General features: G+C 34.4%; 2 protein-coding genes across 7 annotated transcripts in view; both read left to right on the plus strand.

Moving 5' to 3' along the window:
- Positions 1-1,800: 1,800 nt before the first annotated feature.
- LOC120343432 (heat shock 70 kDa protein 1-like) lies at positions 1,801-10,353 on the plus strand. Of its 2 annotated transcripts, none has more exons than XM_078111329.1 (13): positions 1,801-2,336; positions 3,733-3,849; positions 4,734-4,863; positions 5,092-5,198; positions 5,579-5,830; positions 6,284-6,407; positions 6,935-7,097; positions 7,397-7,544; positions 7,844-8,014; positions 8,114-8,275; positions 8,600-8,830; positions 9,467-9,667; positions 10,052-10,353. In XM_078111329.1, exons 2-13 carry the CDS (start codon positions 3,784-3,786, stop codon positions 10,133-10,135), a joined length of 1,839 nt encoding a protein of 612 aa, XP_077967455.1. In that variant the 5' UTR covers positions 1,801-2,336; positions 3,733-3,783; the 3' UTR covers positions 10,136-10,353. The 2 variants fall into 2 exon arrangements, with proteins under 2 accessions (XP_077967455.1, XP_077967456.1); XM_078111330.1 differs by lacking the exon at positions 1,801-2,336 and adding an exon at positions 2,350-2,368.
- A 1,661-nt stretch (positions 10,354-12,014) lies between these two features.
- The window catches only part of LOC120343430 (uncharacterized), a 31,507-nt gene continuing 28,195 nt past the window's right edge, over positions 12,015-15,326 (plus strand). For 4 of the 5 annotated variants that reach the window (XM_078111275.1, XM_078111277.1, XM_078111276.1 and 1 more), the window contains exon 1: positions 12,015-12,457. The gene's annotated coding sequence lies outside the window, so the exon portion shown is untranslated. The remainder of the gene's footprint in view (positions 12,458-15,326) is intronic. The other variant, XM_078111279.1, reaches the window with a different exon arrangement.

A 15,326-nucleotide genomic window follows, 5' to 3' on the forward strand; every position in this document is an offset into this window, starting at 1 on the left:
CACCAAAATTATATTAGTTACCGTACCGTTGACCTTAACGTGGCCGATATCGCTACAGTCAGACAGTTAGTCTAAATCTGTAAATGCAGAAATGGGTAAAAAGCAATGCTGCAAGTCCGCACGTCCGAAAAATATAAACTAGGAAACCCTAGCTCTTGTCTGATCTCAAAAACATATAACGGTACCGTACCGTACCGGTATCCAAAACATGATGCAGTGATGGGTACGGTACGATAGACCAGTACCGTATTCTACGGTACAGAAGTATCGAATCCTATTTAGACAGTAATAGTTGGCACTAAAACAAACACAACACATACATTTTGACATTTGCAAACCCAAATCTGCATATCGCCCAACTATCCTGCTTCCGGTACGGTAACAATAACAACTGACGATAACCAACAAACGGACAAAGAGCATCGCTCAAAGTCTATTTTACAAGTCGAAAGACAAAGAATCGGATGGCGTGATAATTCACGTGATTGAATACCGCCTCTTATTGGCTGCTGTCTTTTAGCAGTGTGCGCACGCAGTGTTATATACAGCCCCGCCCCCAATGCCTGTAATATTTACCGGTTTTTTTTCGTAAAATCCGTTACCGACATATTTTTGTAATTTTTTACCCACAAAATGAGGGTAAAATTTACCGAACATTTCTTAGAGTGTATCTGCAAATAACTGGCTAACTAATTCCAATTTTTGTGGTCCTCCAAATAATCCACGAAGTCTCTAACCCATAATGTATAAACTTTAGGGTCAGGAACGCGCTATTTGATAAGCTGATAGCTGAAAACCATTTGTACATATAATACTTTTCAAAATGTTAGATTTTTTAAAGACGAAGACCCCTGAATCGTCTGCTCTATACCAATTCCCAACTTAATAACAACGTCCACGATATCACACATGGTGTTTTGAAATGGTTTCTGGTTTTCTAAATTATGAGATCAATACATATATGAAAAACGGCTTGCCCGAAACTTGTTCAAAGTGAATGTTTGAATATACCTTATAAGTTTTTTGAACTGTTGAGTTTACACCGATCAGGCTAATCTATGCTCCCACACTTTTATGATATTATTTTCAACCAGCTTGCGAATTACTGACTGTAAAATACTAGGAATATAATTGCATCTACCTATTTCGAATTATCAGTGAGTATAAGGGGACAATTAACAAATACAAAAACTTACCTATCAATTGTATGCGCTAACAGAAAGTTTTTACGAGAAGCTTACTCCGCGTGACGATACTACCAATCTCAAATATATATTCAAAGCTCTGTTAATGGAATATTCGAGAAGTTCGACAGCAAATGATTGCTCTAGATTTTGTAGCTGATATAAAGCTATCTCTTATTATCAGAAATTTTATGTCACGGAAGTGTCTGTAATCATTTCTTGTAGATTTTATCTACAATCTCTATTTTTTTTATTTTATCAAATATTTTGATCTGATGTCAAATCGAGTCTATACTTAAATATATCAGAAGTCTAGCGAAAGTCGGCCCAGTTTTTGTTCCAAACCGTATAATACTTTTAAATTGTTTCAAAAACGCGTTTTGCGAAAACGCGAAATGTTTAGCCATTTCGCACTATATATATATAAACGATCCAATTAAATTTCCCAAAATGGATTCACCTCTACTCGTACAATAACTTGCTTTCTTGTAACGCGATTCTCGACGATTTAATCAAAGCTTTTGATTTGGCCAGCACAATGAATCCAGTGATATTTGAATCCCAAAAAGTCGAAAATATTAAGATTGCAGGAATTGTTTAACAATTGAACAGCTATATTGAATATGTTTGAAATCCTATAAGACACGTGACGGCCGAGCCTCGTTCAAATCTTTTCTTCGATAATTTAAAAATTTAAACAACCACATTTGTCTGGCGTATGGGGTGTGACTATTAATTCTCCTCAACTAACCAAACAAACAAGATAAAACGACTTTAAACAAAGCGATATATGGCAGTAGAGAGTTGATAAGAAACACGTCAACGGGAGGGTCGTATTGCGGTACGGCGTAGAGGTGGTTTCCCTCGGATGATCAGCTCAAAATTCGATTTTACTTGCCAAAAGACTAATTGCTGTTAAATGTTTCGGTAAAGCAAAATAAACGCCAGGAGAGTTAAAAGGGGTTGTTTGAGTGCAACGCAAATCAGGTGTAAATTTGATTCTACTTGCCAAAAGATTATCTATCGCTGTTAAATGGTTAGGTAAAGCAAAGTGAAAGCCAGACGGATTTAAAATAGTTGTTTTGGGGCAAATGCGGAAAAGTTGAAGCCATAAGTTAATGTTGTAGCAACGATCGTTATGAAAAGCCAAAGGTAAATGTTATATACAGAGTGTATATGAATAGGTAAATTGTCAATTGGCCTTTTATAACTATTGAAGTCAAAAAGATATTCGTGTCTACGAGTCAATTCGTTTTTTTTTGTTTTTCAAAGACACGCTCTTTTCTTCCTTTGAGTTTACTCTTGATTTAATTAAATTACTAAAAACCCTATACATTCGCATATAGACTGTGCAGTATTGCAAGGTATCAAAAGCGGAAGACTTAACTAGATCTCGTGATCGCCCATTGCGGTAGTTCAGCAATGGTGACATTCCGAATGCCAGAGCCTGAAATGAAACCAAAATTGTTATAAAAATCGATGATATAGAGCAGTGGTTCTCAACCTTTTCGTCTTTGCGGACCCTTCTGGTGCTCTCAGAGCGGTCGCGGACCCCTCAAAAGTTTTTTTATTTGAAATTTAGTTTATAGCTTAAACAGCAACCTAATGTTCCATATAGATTCAACCAAATCAAAAATAAAGGCCAAACTAGTGGACATTTTCATTTATTTTGTCAAATCGAATACACTTAATGAGAATTCTGCTGTTGCATATCAGAAGCAAGTCTTAAAATACGTGGTCGTGTTTTTGATAACGATAGACGCATAACGGTTTCGACGTTTAGTTGGTTACGAGCCTTGAATTTGATATAAACGAGAGCAGAAAATGCATTTTCACAAAGGTAAGTGAAGGCGAATGGAACAATAACGCGAAACGCGATGCTTTTGGATACGACGGCAAAATGGCACACCAAAACTGAGAAAGTGATCACTGTACTACGTTCTCGTATTTATCATTGTAATGTCATAACCCGTAATTGTCACAATAAGTCTACGGGAGATGGATTAAAAATAGTTTTTGTATGCTATTGTCACATTGTCATAGGCACCAAATTTTTGAGTAAGTGAAGGCGAATGGAACAATAACGCGAAACGCGATGCTTTTGGATACGACGGCAAAATGGCACACCAAAACTGAGAAAGTGATCACTGTACTACGTTCTCGTATTTATCATTGTAATGTCATAACCCGTAATTGTCACAATAAGTCTACGGGAGATGGATTAAAAATAGTTTTTGTATGCTATTGTCACATTGTCATAGGCACCAAATTTTTGAGCGTATTACAAAAAAAAAACGATATTGAAAATAATTTCCTAAAATCCTAATTTAATCGCGGACCTCCTGGAAATGCTTCGCGGACCACTGGGGGTCCGCGGAACCCCGGTTGAGAACCACTGATATAGATATAGAGTCTGTATAATGTCTGTCCCTTTGCGAATGAGCTGGATGTGTAAAATACATAGCGAAAATATCGAGTAGTTTACTAGCTTTTAGCATAATGAGGTACAATATTGCAACATTACTCAAAATCTAATATTTATATAAAGATACATTCCAAATTCACCTATTTTTGTCTGATAACCTCTCGGTGAAGTGAAATGCCGGCAATTGGAATCGATCTTGGAACTACTAATTCATGTGTTGCAGCATACAGAAATGATCGGGTAAGACGGATATCATGCATTTACTTGTCAAGACCGTTTATGCAATTGGACCATGTAAAATATTAAGTGGAGAATAAAGATTTTGTATTTGTAAAGATTTGTATGTTTTTAGTTCACTTGGATGATAAAGTTATACATGTCTTACTAAAAAACTGTATTGGCGGTTCACGAAACTCAATATTCACGCATTGTAATATTATTTGTTAATACAACATGAGGAAACAAAATCAAATAAAATATATACATATATAAATATACAAGAATTATCCAGAAAAGTATTTGATCAATCAAGGAAAAGCGCGTGCCTAACTGTGTATTGTTTAATTGTGTAAAATAATATCAATAATAATAATGTTGAAGGAATTAATATAGCATTGCTGTTAATGCGGCTATTCAGAAAGGCCCACTGACAAGTGCCGATACTATTTGGTGCATGAGTTTCCAAACTGGGGTACATGTACCCCCAATGGTTCATTTAGACTTTTCAATGGGTGCATTAGATTGAGTATAAAGATATTATTTCCATAACTTCTAATTTGCCTCATCGACTGATGTTAATAATTTTAATATCTATGTCAAGCGACTCCTTCGAGTCACATTTCACCCCAGTGGAAACTTTAACATTCGTCTACATTCACAGTTCATAAATTTTGTCTAATGAATTACCGCACGCAAGGCAATGTTGGGGTACCCGAGCGATCTATAAATGGCCCAAAGGGCACCTATACCAATTGAGTTTGGGAAACCCTGCGTAATACAATATATTAATAAGCTCAATTGGGAAATTCTAGATAAAATTTGACAAATAAAACCGCTATTTGGTATATTTTGTACAATATTCTAAGTCTTGGAATGGGAACTTTTATCACCTAAATATTGAACAGGTTGAAATCATAGCGAATGATCTCGGGCATAGAATAACTCCATCATTTGTTTCATTTAACGACGATGAAAGATTAGTTGGACATGCCGCAAAGGAAGAAGCGTCATCTAATTTTGAGAATACTCTTTTTCGTAAGTCACTTGTCCATATTAACAATCTGCTAATAATATTCTATGATATCGCAGTTTACTTGTTATCTTTGCTCCACCTATATTACTATAAATATAGATGGTAATGATACAAGGGGTATCAAATAATTGAATTCGATTATTTTTAAACATCTCACATGAATAAATATACGCAGGAAAATATTTTCAATTTAGTAAGTCATCGATAAAAATGCAACTTGACATTTTCAGAAATAAAGAGACTGATTGGTCGCCCGTACGACGATCCTGTTGTGCAAAGTGATAAGGAATTATGGGGATTTGAGGTTGTCAACAAAAACAATAAACCTACTATTTCGGTGAGTTATTCTTATTGAATTTAATGGATAACCACATCATAGCACTACTGTGCCTATGGTCTAATAGGCGTTTAGAATTTACTCGAGGTCTAAGTTCATAGTGCGGACTATAGGAGATGAATATTCAACAAATGCTTTGTGCCCAAAGTTTTCCAAACTAGCTGATAAAAGACTAATGGTTGAGGGCAACAGTCGAATTTATTTTGGAATGTCATTTTATCGGTTTTGGTTATTTTCACGGTGTAATTTGGCTGCTTATTAAACGTAATGTCAATAACACATTGAATCTTTTTATCAATTTAATGTATTCAAATCTAAGTCGTAAATAGCATTTGTAGTTTTATTCTCGTTTCATCAATTATAACTTTCTTTCATTACAGATAAAGTACAAAGGCCAGCGAAAAATGTTTTGCCCCGAGGAAATCAGTGCAATGGTTCTCGAATCATTAAAGCAAACGGCGGAAGATTTTTTGGGCGAAACTGTTACAGATGCAGTTATTACTGTGCCTGCATACTTCAACGATGCTCAGCGCAGTGCGACAAGAGATGCTGGGAAAATAGCTGGACTCAACGTTATTCGAATGATCAATGAACCAACCGCTGCAGCACTCGCATATGGCCTTGACAAAGAGGTTGGATCTATTTTTGTATTCTTGTGTTGATTTGTCCACGCACATTTAAGTCAGTTATCTGTAAATTCAGAATGTCATTTTTCAGATTAATTTAAAGGTAAAATGGTAATAAAATTCAAAGTGCATAATAACATTATTTAGTTCTCGCTTCGCTGTAGTAACCAGGCAGTATTTACGGCTTACCTATGTCGCGCAATGGTATATATAATATATAGGATATTTTTCTGGCTATTAGTTTACACTCACTGCAGGGATATGAAGACAGTGAAAATGTCACATCTAGAAATGTTATGCTATTCTGAAAACTTTAATCTTCGTTTACTCATGATGATAAAATGACCACGCGTCATCTAATTCTCAGTACGTCACGCTTCTTAAGTTAACCTCGATTATGTATGGTAGGTGTTGTTGGCAACCCACTTTCTTATATCTCATAACGTATTATATTAACAGAGTGAGGGAGCGCAGAAAGTTCTTATCTTCGACCTTGGCGGAGGAACATTTGACGTAACTGTTTTAACTATCGACGGTAGAATATTCGACGTTCATGCTACTGGAGGAGACACGCATTTGGGAGGTATATTTGACGTAAAGTAACCACTTGAAAACAATGCAAGCATAATTCCCCGTTCCAATCATTTGTGTTATATATTAAAATGTTTGTTATAAATCGCATAAAATTGTCGGCACTGTCTTATTACTACTCTTATCATAAAAGACGCATGGAGCACCCGTCATTACGCCCACACTCTAGCAAATGAACATATAAAAATGAACCTTTTTTGCCTTCACGTAATCGAGCCACACCGTGGAACATGGTCGCACAAAATCCACTCGCAGTACTTTGTGCTGCCATAATGACGTAATCATAATAAAGTTTGATAAAATGACGCTACATTCTTATTGCCCACTTTCTCATCCAGTCGACACAAGATAAAATGAAATTTGGTTGATTCATATTAGTTAGCTAAATGACTTCGCGAGAGTTGTTGCATATAGCTCTGGGAAATGCCCGCGCAAATTTTGCTTAATAATATTATTTATTTAACATTTATTTTTATTTTGAACGATCAACTGCAATTAATCTGTGCATTTTATTCCCAGGTGATGATTTTGACAATCGTATGGTGGAATTTTTTGTGGCCGAATTCAAACGTATGAATGAAGATTGCCACTTTTCTTTGTCATCTAACAAAAGGGGAATGAATCGTTTGCGGATTGCTTGTGAAGCGGCAAAGAGGAAATTGTCGGTCTCTACCAAGGCTAAGTAGGCTATTTATTACATTGAAAGTTTTATAAATAAAGAAAATGTTTTATTATTGCTTGAGTAATAGCATTCTTGGAGAAAAGTATTTAATTATCACATATAATTTTGTGACATGTATTTGTGCATTTTTCTCCGCTTTAGGGACTTGAAGAGAATGAACCAAATCGGTATATTATATTCTGAAAATGATGATGATCTAGAATAGATTCTCGAGTACCTGCTGTTTTAGTTCAATTTATTTACACCTGTGATTTTGGCGATTGAAACATTCACATTTTCTCTATTCCATTTCTACGAAGGATACATATAGATGGGCTCCACGATGGCATTGACTTCGCCAGTAACATTTCTCGGGCTAAATTCGAAGAGCTCAATTATGACTTCTTTGCGAAAACTATGCAAACGGTTGAAGACGTGCTATCTGACGCAAACATGGACAAAGAAGAGGTAAGAAGAGGCAAATAATGTAAAATTTGATGAAAACATGAAATTTTTCATTAAAATTTAAATAAATATTCGATGGTGACAGGGATTAAAATAGCTTTCTGAAGTTGGAAGGTTATGACTATGTTTTACAAAAATAGTTTAAGCATAAAGTATAAAAAAGTAGTTGATCTTCAAATAAACGTCCACATATTTGGACATGCGTATGTGCCATCAGCACTGAAGGTTTTAATTATACACAATAATAGTTTGTATTCATGCTTAGTAGTGCTCCATGGTATTTACTACATTTTTGTTTACAGATTGACAACGTTGTAGTAGTCGGTGGATCAACTCGCATTCCAAAAATACGTGAACTTCTGGAAGATTTCTTCAATGGAAAAAAAATAAGTAAAACTATAAACCCCGATGAAGCTGTCGCATATGGAGCTGCTGCTCTTGCTGCAAACTTATCAAGTGGATCTCAGAAAGAGGTATGTATATAATAAAAGAGCACTATTAGTATTAACGAAATTACCAGACAATGATATATATAATATATATACATATATGTGTTTTTTTGTTTTTACAAGATAAAAGAATTTACCCTGCGTGATGTTGCTCCGTTGTCACTTGGCTATAAAAATAGTAGAGGAGACATGGTCACTGTAATTAAAGGAAACACCAAAATTCCAACGGAAGAATGGGATAGCGCGAAAACAGCGCATGATTATCAAACTGTGGCAACAATAGAAGTACGTAACTTTTTTTGTCTTCCGTCCAGTGAGAATCACTATAATTTTTATAATTTACTGAAGTCGTTTATATAGCGGCTTACATCGCATCTAAATTTGTTCATGTAAAAGGTATTTACTTGCAAGTCGCTTGTTTTTGGTGTTGTTTAAAGCAAAGTAAAATTAAATATCATTGTTTTGAACGTACAACAGTGTAATTTTTGGAAGGCATTGAACTAAGTCGGGTCACAATAATGCATTTAATCATGAATATTTCGTGTACTTTATTCGGTACTACTATAAGTCATGTTTAATAAATAATATGTTTATGAATTGCCTCTTTAGATCTTTGAGGGCGAACGAGCTGCAACGAAGGACAACAATCGCCTTGGTAGTTTTGACGTAAATGACATACCGTCTGCATTGCGTGGCGTGGAAGAGTTTTCAATCTGCTTTTCAATTGATGCAAGCGGAATATTGACGGTAAAAGCGAGCAACAAAAGCACAGGAAAGTCAAATCAAATATCGATATCAAATGACAGGGGTAGATTGAGCGCAAAAGAGGTTTCAAAAATGGTGAGATAATTGTAAATCCTGTAACAAATATACAGCACGTTTGAACTCTTGAGTTCTAACATTAAACCAGCTGGTTGTTTACAAGTGTTTACAAGTTGATTACTTATGTGTTTTAAATATTATTATTTTTAATCAATATTATGTAATCTTATGTGAGAAACAAAATAACGAGATTGTTACATTAAGCTGTATACAATAACACGCGTGCAACACAAACTGTAAATTCTGTTTTTTCAAAGTTCAAAAATGAATCAAACCGTGAAGTCTAAATAAATATGACGTCACAATATTCACGCGAAGAGGTGCATATCCCAAAATGTACAAGGCATTTGAACACCGGTTCAGCGCCATGTCATCTCTAAATGAACCATGCGTCAGTATGTGTCATTCCCAACTAATTTAAAATGTATTTAACAAATCCTGTTTCCCTATAAATAAAAGCCTTCTTATTAACTTACGTATTTTAAGCGTTGATATTCCTCCCGAACTTTGTATCTGATCTGTAAGTACAATATTTTGTTTTTGAATATTGAGTAAAATAGAAAGTATTGTGACCATGTTATTTTCAAACGTTAACGAGAAGAGATTTTATAAAATAACATAATAAAAGTCGCATGCTTTATTTTTCACTTTTAGGTTGCAGATGCAGAACGATTCAGAAAAGAAGATGCGGCGTGGAAAGAAGGAAGTAGAGCAAGAAATGCACTCGAAAATTTCGTGTACTCAGTTAAGCATTCTGTGGAACAAATGGAAGAGGGCAGTGTCATAAACAGTGATGATAAGAAATGCGTGGTAGATAAATGCGCGGAAATACTTGCTTGGATCGATCTTAATGAGGTACGCATGAAATTCTAAACTAATATTATATTGAAACAATATAGGATAAAAGAATATATGAAAAAATAGTAGTGAATTTTTTTTTCTAAATATCATAATTCGAAATACATTTTCTTTATAACCTAAAAAGAATTTTTTCTATAAATCAGTAAAGCTCGCTTTGAACGGGATGGCATAAGAAAATTAAATTTTATTTTCATTTCTACTCATATTTCATAGTTGAGCCCAAATTTTCATTTTAAATTGGAATTGGAACGATTAAAAATAAAAATACCAGTTTAACGATAGAACGATTGTTCGTTTAAAATTCCTTTCTTCAAGTAAAGTAGTAACATTTTAGTATCTTTCTATCACCAAGCACAACTGTTTGATCAATCATTGCAGAATCCCAAGAAAGAAGATTCGGAAAGAAAGCAACAAGAATTAGAGACTTTATTTCAGCCGAAACTCGCCATGATGCCCGAATAACGAGTTAAACTATTGATATGTAGTCAAGCTTTCAGGCTGCATTACCGTTACTTTCTTAACCCAAAAATAAATATATTGTCAGATAGTATAAGCCGTGGTTTCTGTACATAAACAATAAATTTATTGGTGAACTTTTTAATTGTATTATATCATTTTGTTTTTACATATATCCGAAGTTTAATTATGCATATTATAAGGAAATTAATAAATTATCCATCATTATAAAACTGCTTCTAGTTTGTCAGGAATGGACAGAAAATATCGAGTGAACTAAACAGAATGTGAACTTTTTTATTGAGCAGCTGCTTGAATGAAGGGGTTCTGATTTGGCATATTTAAATGTCACGTATTTGTGTTAATAAGAGAGAAGTAAAAGTTTAATCAATGAAAAATTAAAATGCAAGTCTATGTTTTTCCGATATAGACGATTGGGTTCCAAGCTAACGATTCGTAAATACAAACATGCCAACACGCTAAGGTTCACAATAAAATATTGCCAATATTGGATGCACAAATGCGAAAATAGTTGGCACATATCAGATACATATTTGTGTTTGTTATATCTCCGTTCAAACGAGAATCCTCTTCGATCGTGATCGGCGAAGTAGTTGTCTCTACAAACTGTGTGTTGCGGCATAGTTTATTAGCTTTCAGATTATTTATTCGGTAGGCGTAGGCTTAACAAACAGATAAGAAAAAACAGTTTGCACTGTTGTCAAACGCGTTTTTAATTTTTGTTCGTGGATAATACAAAATATCATTTCGACTGGTTTAATTTTAAATTTTGCATTTTTCATATTAATGATGTTCGGAAATCATGGTTAATCCAAGTCAACCGCCTATAATATAAGCATATTGCCATGAACAACAATTTGAAAGGACTTCATTTTCACAAACAGTAAATTGTGAACACGAAATTTAGTAAATTGTGACTTGCCAAAACGATCGCAAAAAAATCTTTACTGTAGTCATGTTACCAAGGATATGGATTTAACTTAGGTGGACGTGCATATATTAATTTACACTTATATAATGATATATATCATTATAATGATTGATTTAGTGAGAATACTGAACGCAAGAAAATGGCTATGATATTCATTTCGTATTCGTTATTAGTTTGATAGAAAATCTGTAGACGACACTTTACATTTAAAGCCTTTTATGTACGCTACCTTTGAAAATGCTTTACGGTCGATAAACTCTAAAATACCCAAGTAAGCATCACCAATATCACGCGATATTTACCGCCCCATTTACTCAATAAACAAAGTACTTTGGAACGGCAAACAGAATGGCTGGTTTTAAGAAATAGGCTAAATTTAGCAGACGTAAAATTATCAACGTAGTATTACATTTCCCAATTTAGCACTAATTATAAAATGCCGTTTGTGATGGGCGGCTTGCTGAGGACATATTGTGGTTACGACACTAGAAATGTATGAATATTAAATTCAGCAACACTTTGTATAATTATTTTTATTTTTAAATATTAATTCTACCAGAACTAGAACTTCATCACGAACGTTAGTTTTATTTCAGCTACGTCTCAAGCACATAAGTGTCAGGACAAAAATAATAATTTAATGTAAATATGAAACCAAAATCGTAGATTTGGCCCAGGCCATATACTATTTTGAACATATATACAACTGAATGATGAAGCCAATAGTGTTTTCTAACTCGAGGATATTGTTACGATATTTTGTTAGGGTTTATTCTGTGACAGATGACGCGTGTCGTGGAAACTTAATATTCGAGTCTTTTATGTAGGCTACCCCGTAATACTTTACGGCAGACATCTGTAAAATTACCGAGAATGAAACGAAGCGAAGCTTCACTTCCTCAATTTGCTCAACAAACAAGCACTGCGGTACGGACAAATAATAATACAGTTCATTTAAGCAATTGAAGCGTAACTAAGAATGGCAGAGGTAAAATCAGCATAACATTGTTGCATACAACTTCAAATATTTTCAAAAACTGACAGTCCTATATATACAGGCAAACGGAAACTTATAGTTGCGACATTATAAATTTAGGAACCAGTTTTGCCAGCACTTTGTATTTCTTATTAGAATTATCACTTGTAGACGATACTTGATTTTCTCGTTTGTCTTCATAGCCAAACAAAAGTCGATAGCAGGTATACACACAGCGCGCATTTAATAATTTTACGAAGCAAATACCAAGCTGAGTGGGCGCATCCTTCAGCTTTCGGTATTTCAATATCAAGTGAACAGACATAAAGTATTGAATTGATCAAACGAGGGATATAAAGAAATCATTGCTGTCAAGAAGTCATCGCTACATTCTGACATTGTAAGTTGCAAACATTTATAATAAACTTGAAATATAAACGTGTGATATACAACGCAGGGTGCAATTTATATGTTGTTACCTCAATTTATTAAATTTTGTACACACTTCATGTGTGACTCAGAAAAGGAAAACCGTTATTTTGCTAATAAATATATTTAATATCATTAAATTTAAATGGTGTATATAAATGTGACTAACGGTACGATTTCATTGTTATTACCTATATCGTTTTAGCAAAAATTACCCAGTTTGTAATTTGAAGAGCATTCAGAAATCACTGGTGTTTTTACTATGTGAAATGGTTAAAAACGCGTACTGTGTGTCTGTGTACCTCTGAATTTGAAATTCATCAAAGTATCCATAATGAAAACAGTCGAGAGTGGTTGATTTGAGTGACGGCAGTAACTGGATGATTATATGAAATGGCTTAGTTGGGTGCCATTAGACTAGGATAGTTGGTTGAATGAATTTTTTGGAAAGAAAAATAGAACCTCCTGAAGTATGCGCACCAAGATGGCGCACAACCTGAACTCAAGTTGTGTACCAGGTTGGGGCTCGGGTTATGCGACATTTTGGTGCGCATACTTTGGGAGCACCAAAAAATATATGTAAGTTTGAAATAATTCATTTAATATTCGAAGTAATTAGTATCTTTATTTAGTCTGAAGAGTTTGGGGAGCAAAAATCGAATCATGCTAATTGTGTTTGGTCACAGTTATAAATGAATAAATTGTTCGACCGTTGATTGTGCAGGGTAGTTTAATCGGTCAACAGTGGCAAATACTGTACAGCTTTCTATGTACTTATCAGTTTGAAAAATTCTGTTTATTATGTGTATATTATATTTCGTATTATTGAAAACTCACATTACTTCGGTGACCGTACATTTGAACCCATGTGTATAACCGTGGGTTCAATCTATATGCGGGTGCTAAAACCCATGGGTTAGGGTTAATATGGGTTCAAATATTCGCAAAACAAAAAAAAATTCCATAGGTGCAATAGTATGCAGGTGCAATTGTCGTGGGTTCAAATGTACGAGAACCTATTACTTCATTTAGGGTTAGATATAATTTTATATAATCAGAGGAAAGGTGGTTTTAGAAAGTCATGAGACTTTTTCTGGAGGCCCATTACTTGTTCGGCAGTTTAATTGCCTGCATCCTTTGACGTGAAAATGAAAATGCACCCTAGTTTATCTCTCACATGTGAAATCCCTATTGAAGCTGATAGATTAAATAAAAACTAGATTTCTTTAACTTGCTATTATGTCCAACTAAGTTTTTTTTAACTAAATTACTAGAAATAATAAATAGACGTTAAATGATGCAAAAATGTTTATCCAATTACATACTTATATGTGGAAATACTAATAAATGATTAAATTTTTTTTTTTCAGTTTTTTATTTCAATTGGATTTTAATGTATAATGTTAGGGCTTATTCACAAGAGGGCGAAATAGAGCAGGATATAATTCAACGCTAATTGCGCAATATACGTTGTGAAAGTAACATGGTGGACACGAGCGAATAATAATGGATATACGCGATAATATATATTTAAACTTGCTGCGGAAATTTAGAAATTTCTGAACTATACATGCAACTGTCGCCATAGCATAACACACCATGATGACGTTTACTAATCTCTTAGTCATAGACAAACTATTAGGCTTGTCTTATAATATCATATTAATAGTATAGAACTATTGTTTGGAATCAACTATTTATTTCGTAGTATCAATAAAATAATTTAATATCATAAATGACCATGCTGAGTTTCAGGCTTGCATATTAAATATGAAAAGAAAATATCATAATATTGAAGTTCTGATAATAATGGTTTAAATAAAATAAAATTAATTTAGAACGTATCGAATTAATTTTAGTCCGGATAAGTAGTTATTTGACTTTATTTATAATACCATTTTGTTTAATCAAGCCGATTGCGCCTATGCAATCCCTAAATTTACATTAAGCACGTTTTCCCCTGATTTAAACAAGTGGTAATGATTGCCTGATAACTTAAGAAGGCACACTTGTATTGACAGAGGTAATGATATAAGTCAGGGTGGTCTAAACCCAGGCCCGCGGGCCACACTTGGCCCGCCGCTCTATTATCTGTGGCCCGCGTCACATTCGGAGAGTAATCAAAAAATCCTATTTCGTGTTGTTTCGTAATAAAATTATTCAGATAATCTTTTGACATATTGTTACATCACTACTGTCACTGATTGGACTAATGTTATGGCTAGTTCGGGCAACCAGCGAAGTTGAATGATGTGCTTGGCAGTATAATTCATTATCTGGCTTTCTATATTTTTGGTCGGGAATATATGCTAACAATATAGGCACCATAGAAACTAAAAATTGAATGCGGATTTCTATTATCCTGGGATGGCTATGTCTGATAACTATGTGTTTGCACAATAAAAGGGTTTGTTTTGTATTGCACTGTTCACCTATTCTTGGCACTATTGTGGCCCGCGAACAATGCAAAAAAATATTTGTGGCCCGCGGAGCCGACAACATTGGACCACCCTGATATAAGTCATGATTCCCATGACAAAGTATTAAAGATTACCAAAAAAAAAATACTATGTCTATCGATCTATTCATCGTGGCCAAAGGGCAATGATACTTTTATTGCCCTCCTAGCTTTTATGTCACAAAAGGTTCTAAAATATTTTTCTTCTATTATATTATCTATTTTATGTTGCCTACCAAAGTAGCCATTGAATTGTCGGACTGTAGACTTCGAGTTGGTAAATATGGAACACTCTACGCTGCTGATACTAAGTCTTCCGTGACACAGTGTTGGCTCAAGATTTCATTGTCACCAAGCCCTAGTTTAGATTTATGTCAAGCTT

This window comes from Styela clava, chromosome 3 (genome assembly GCF_964204865.1).
Source record: "Styela clava chromosome 3, kaStyClav1.hap1.2, whole genome shotgun sequence".
In the NCBI taxonomy this organism is placed as follows: Eukaryota; Metazoa; Chordata; class Ascidiacea; order Stolidobranchia; family Styelidae; genus Styela; species Styela clava.

What these genes read in the sequence shown, in the direction of transcription:
- LOC120343432 (XM_078111329.1), top strand. Translation starts at nt 3,784, where the DNA reads ATGCCGGCAATTGGAATCGATCTTGGAACTACTAATTCATGTGTTGCA. An exon ending in CATATGGCCTTGACAAAGAG is followed by an intron (nt 5,831 to 6,283) that starts GTTGGATCTATT and finishes TTATATTAACAG; the next exon opens with AGTGAGGGAGCGCAGAAAGT. An exon ending in CAAACATGGACAAAGAAGAG is followed by an intron (nt 7,545 to 7,843) that starts GTAAGAAGAGGC and finishes TTTTGTTTACAG; the next exon opens with ATTGACAACGTTGTAGTAGT.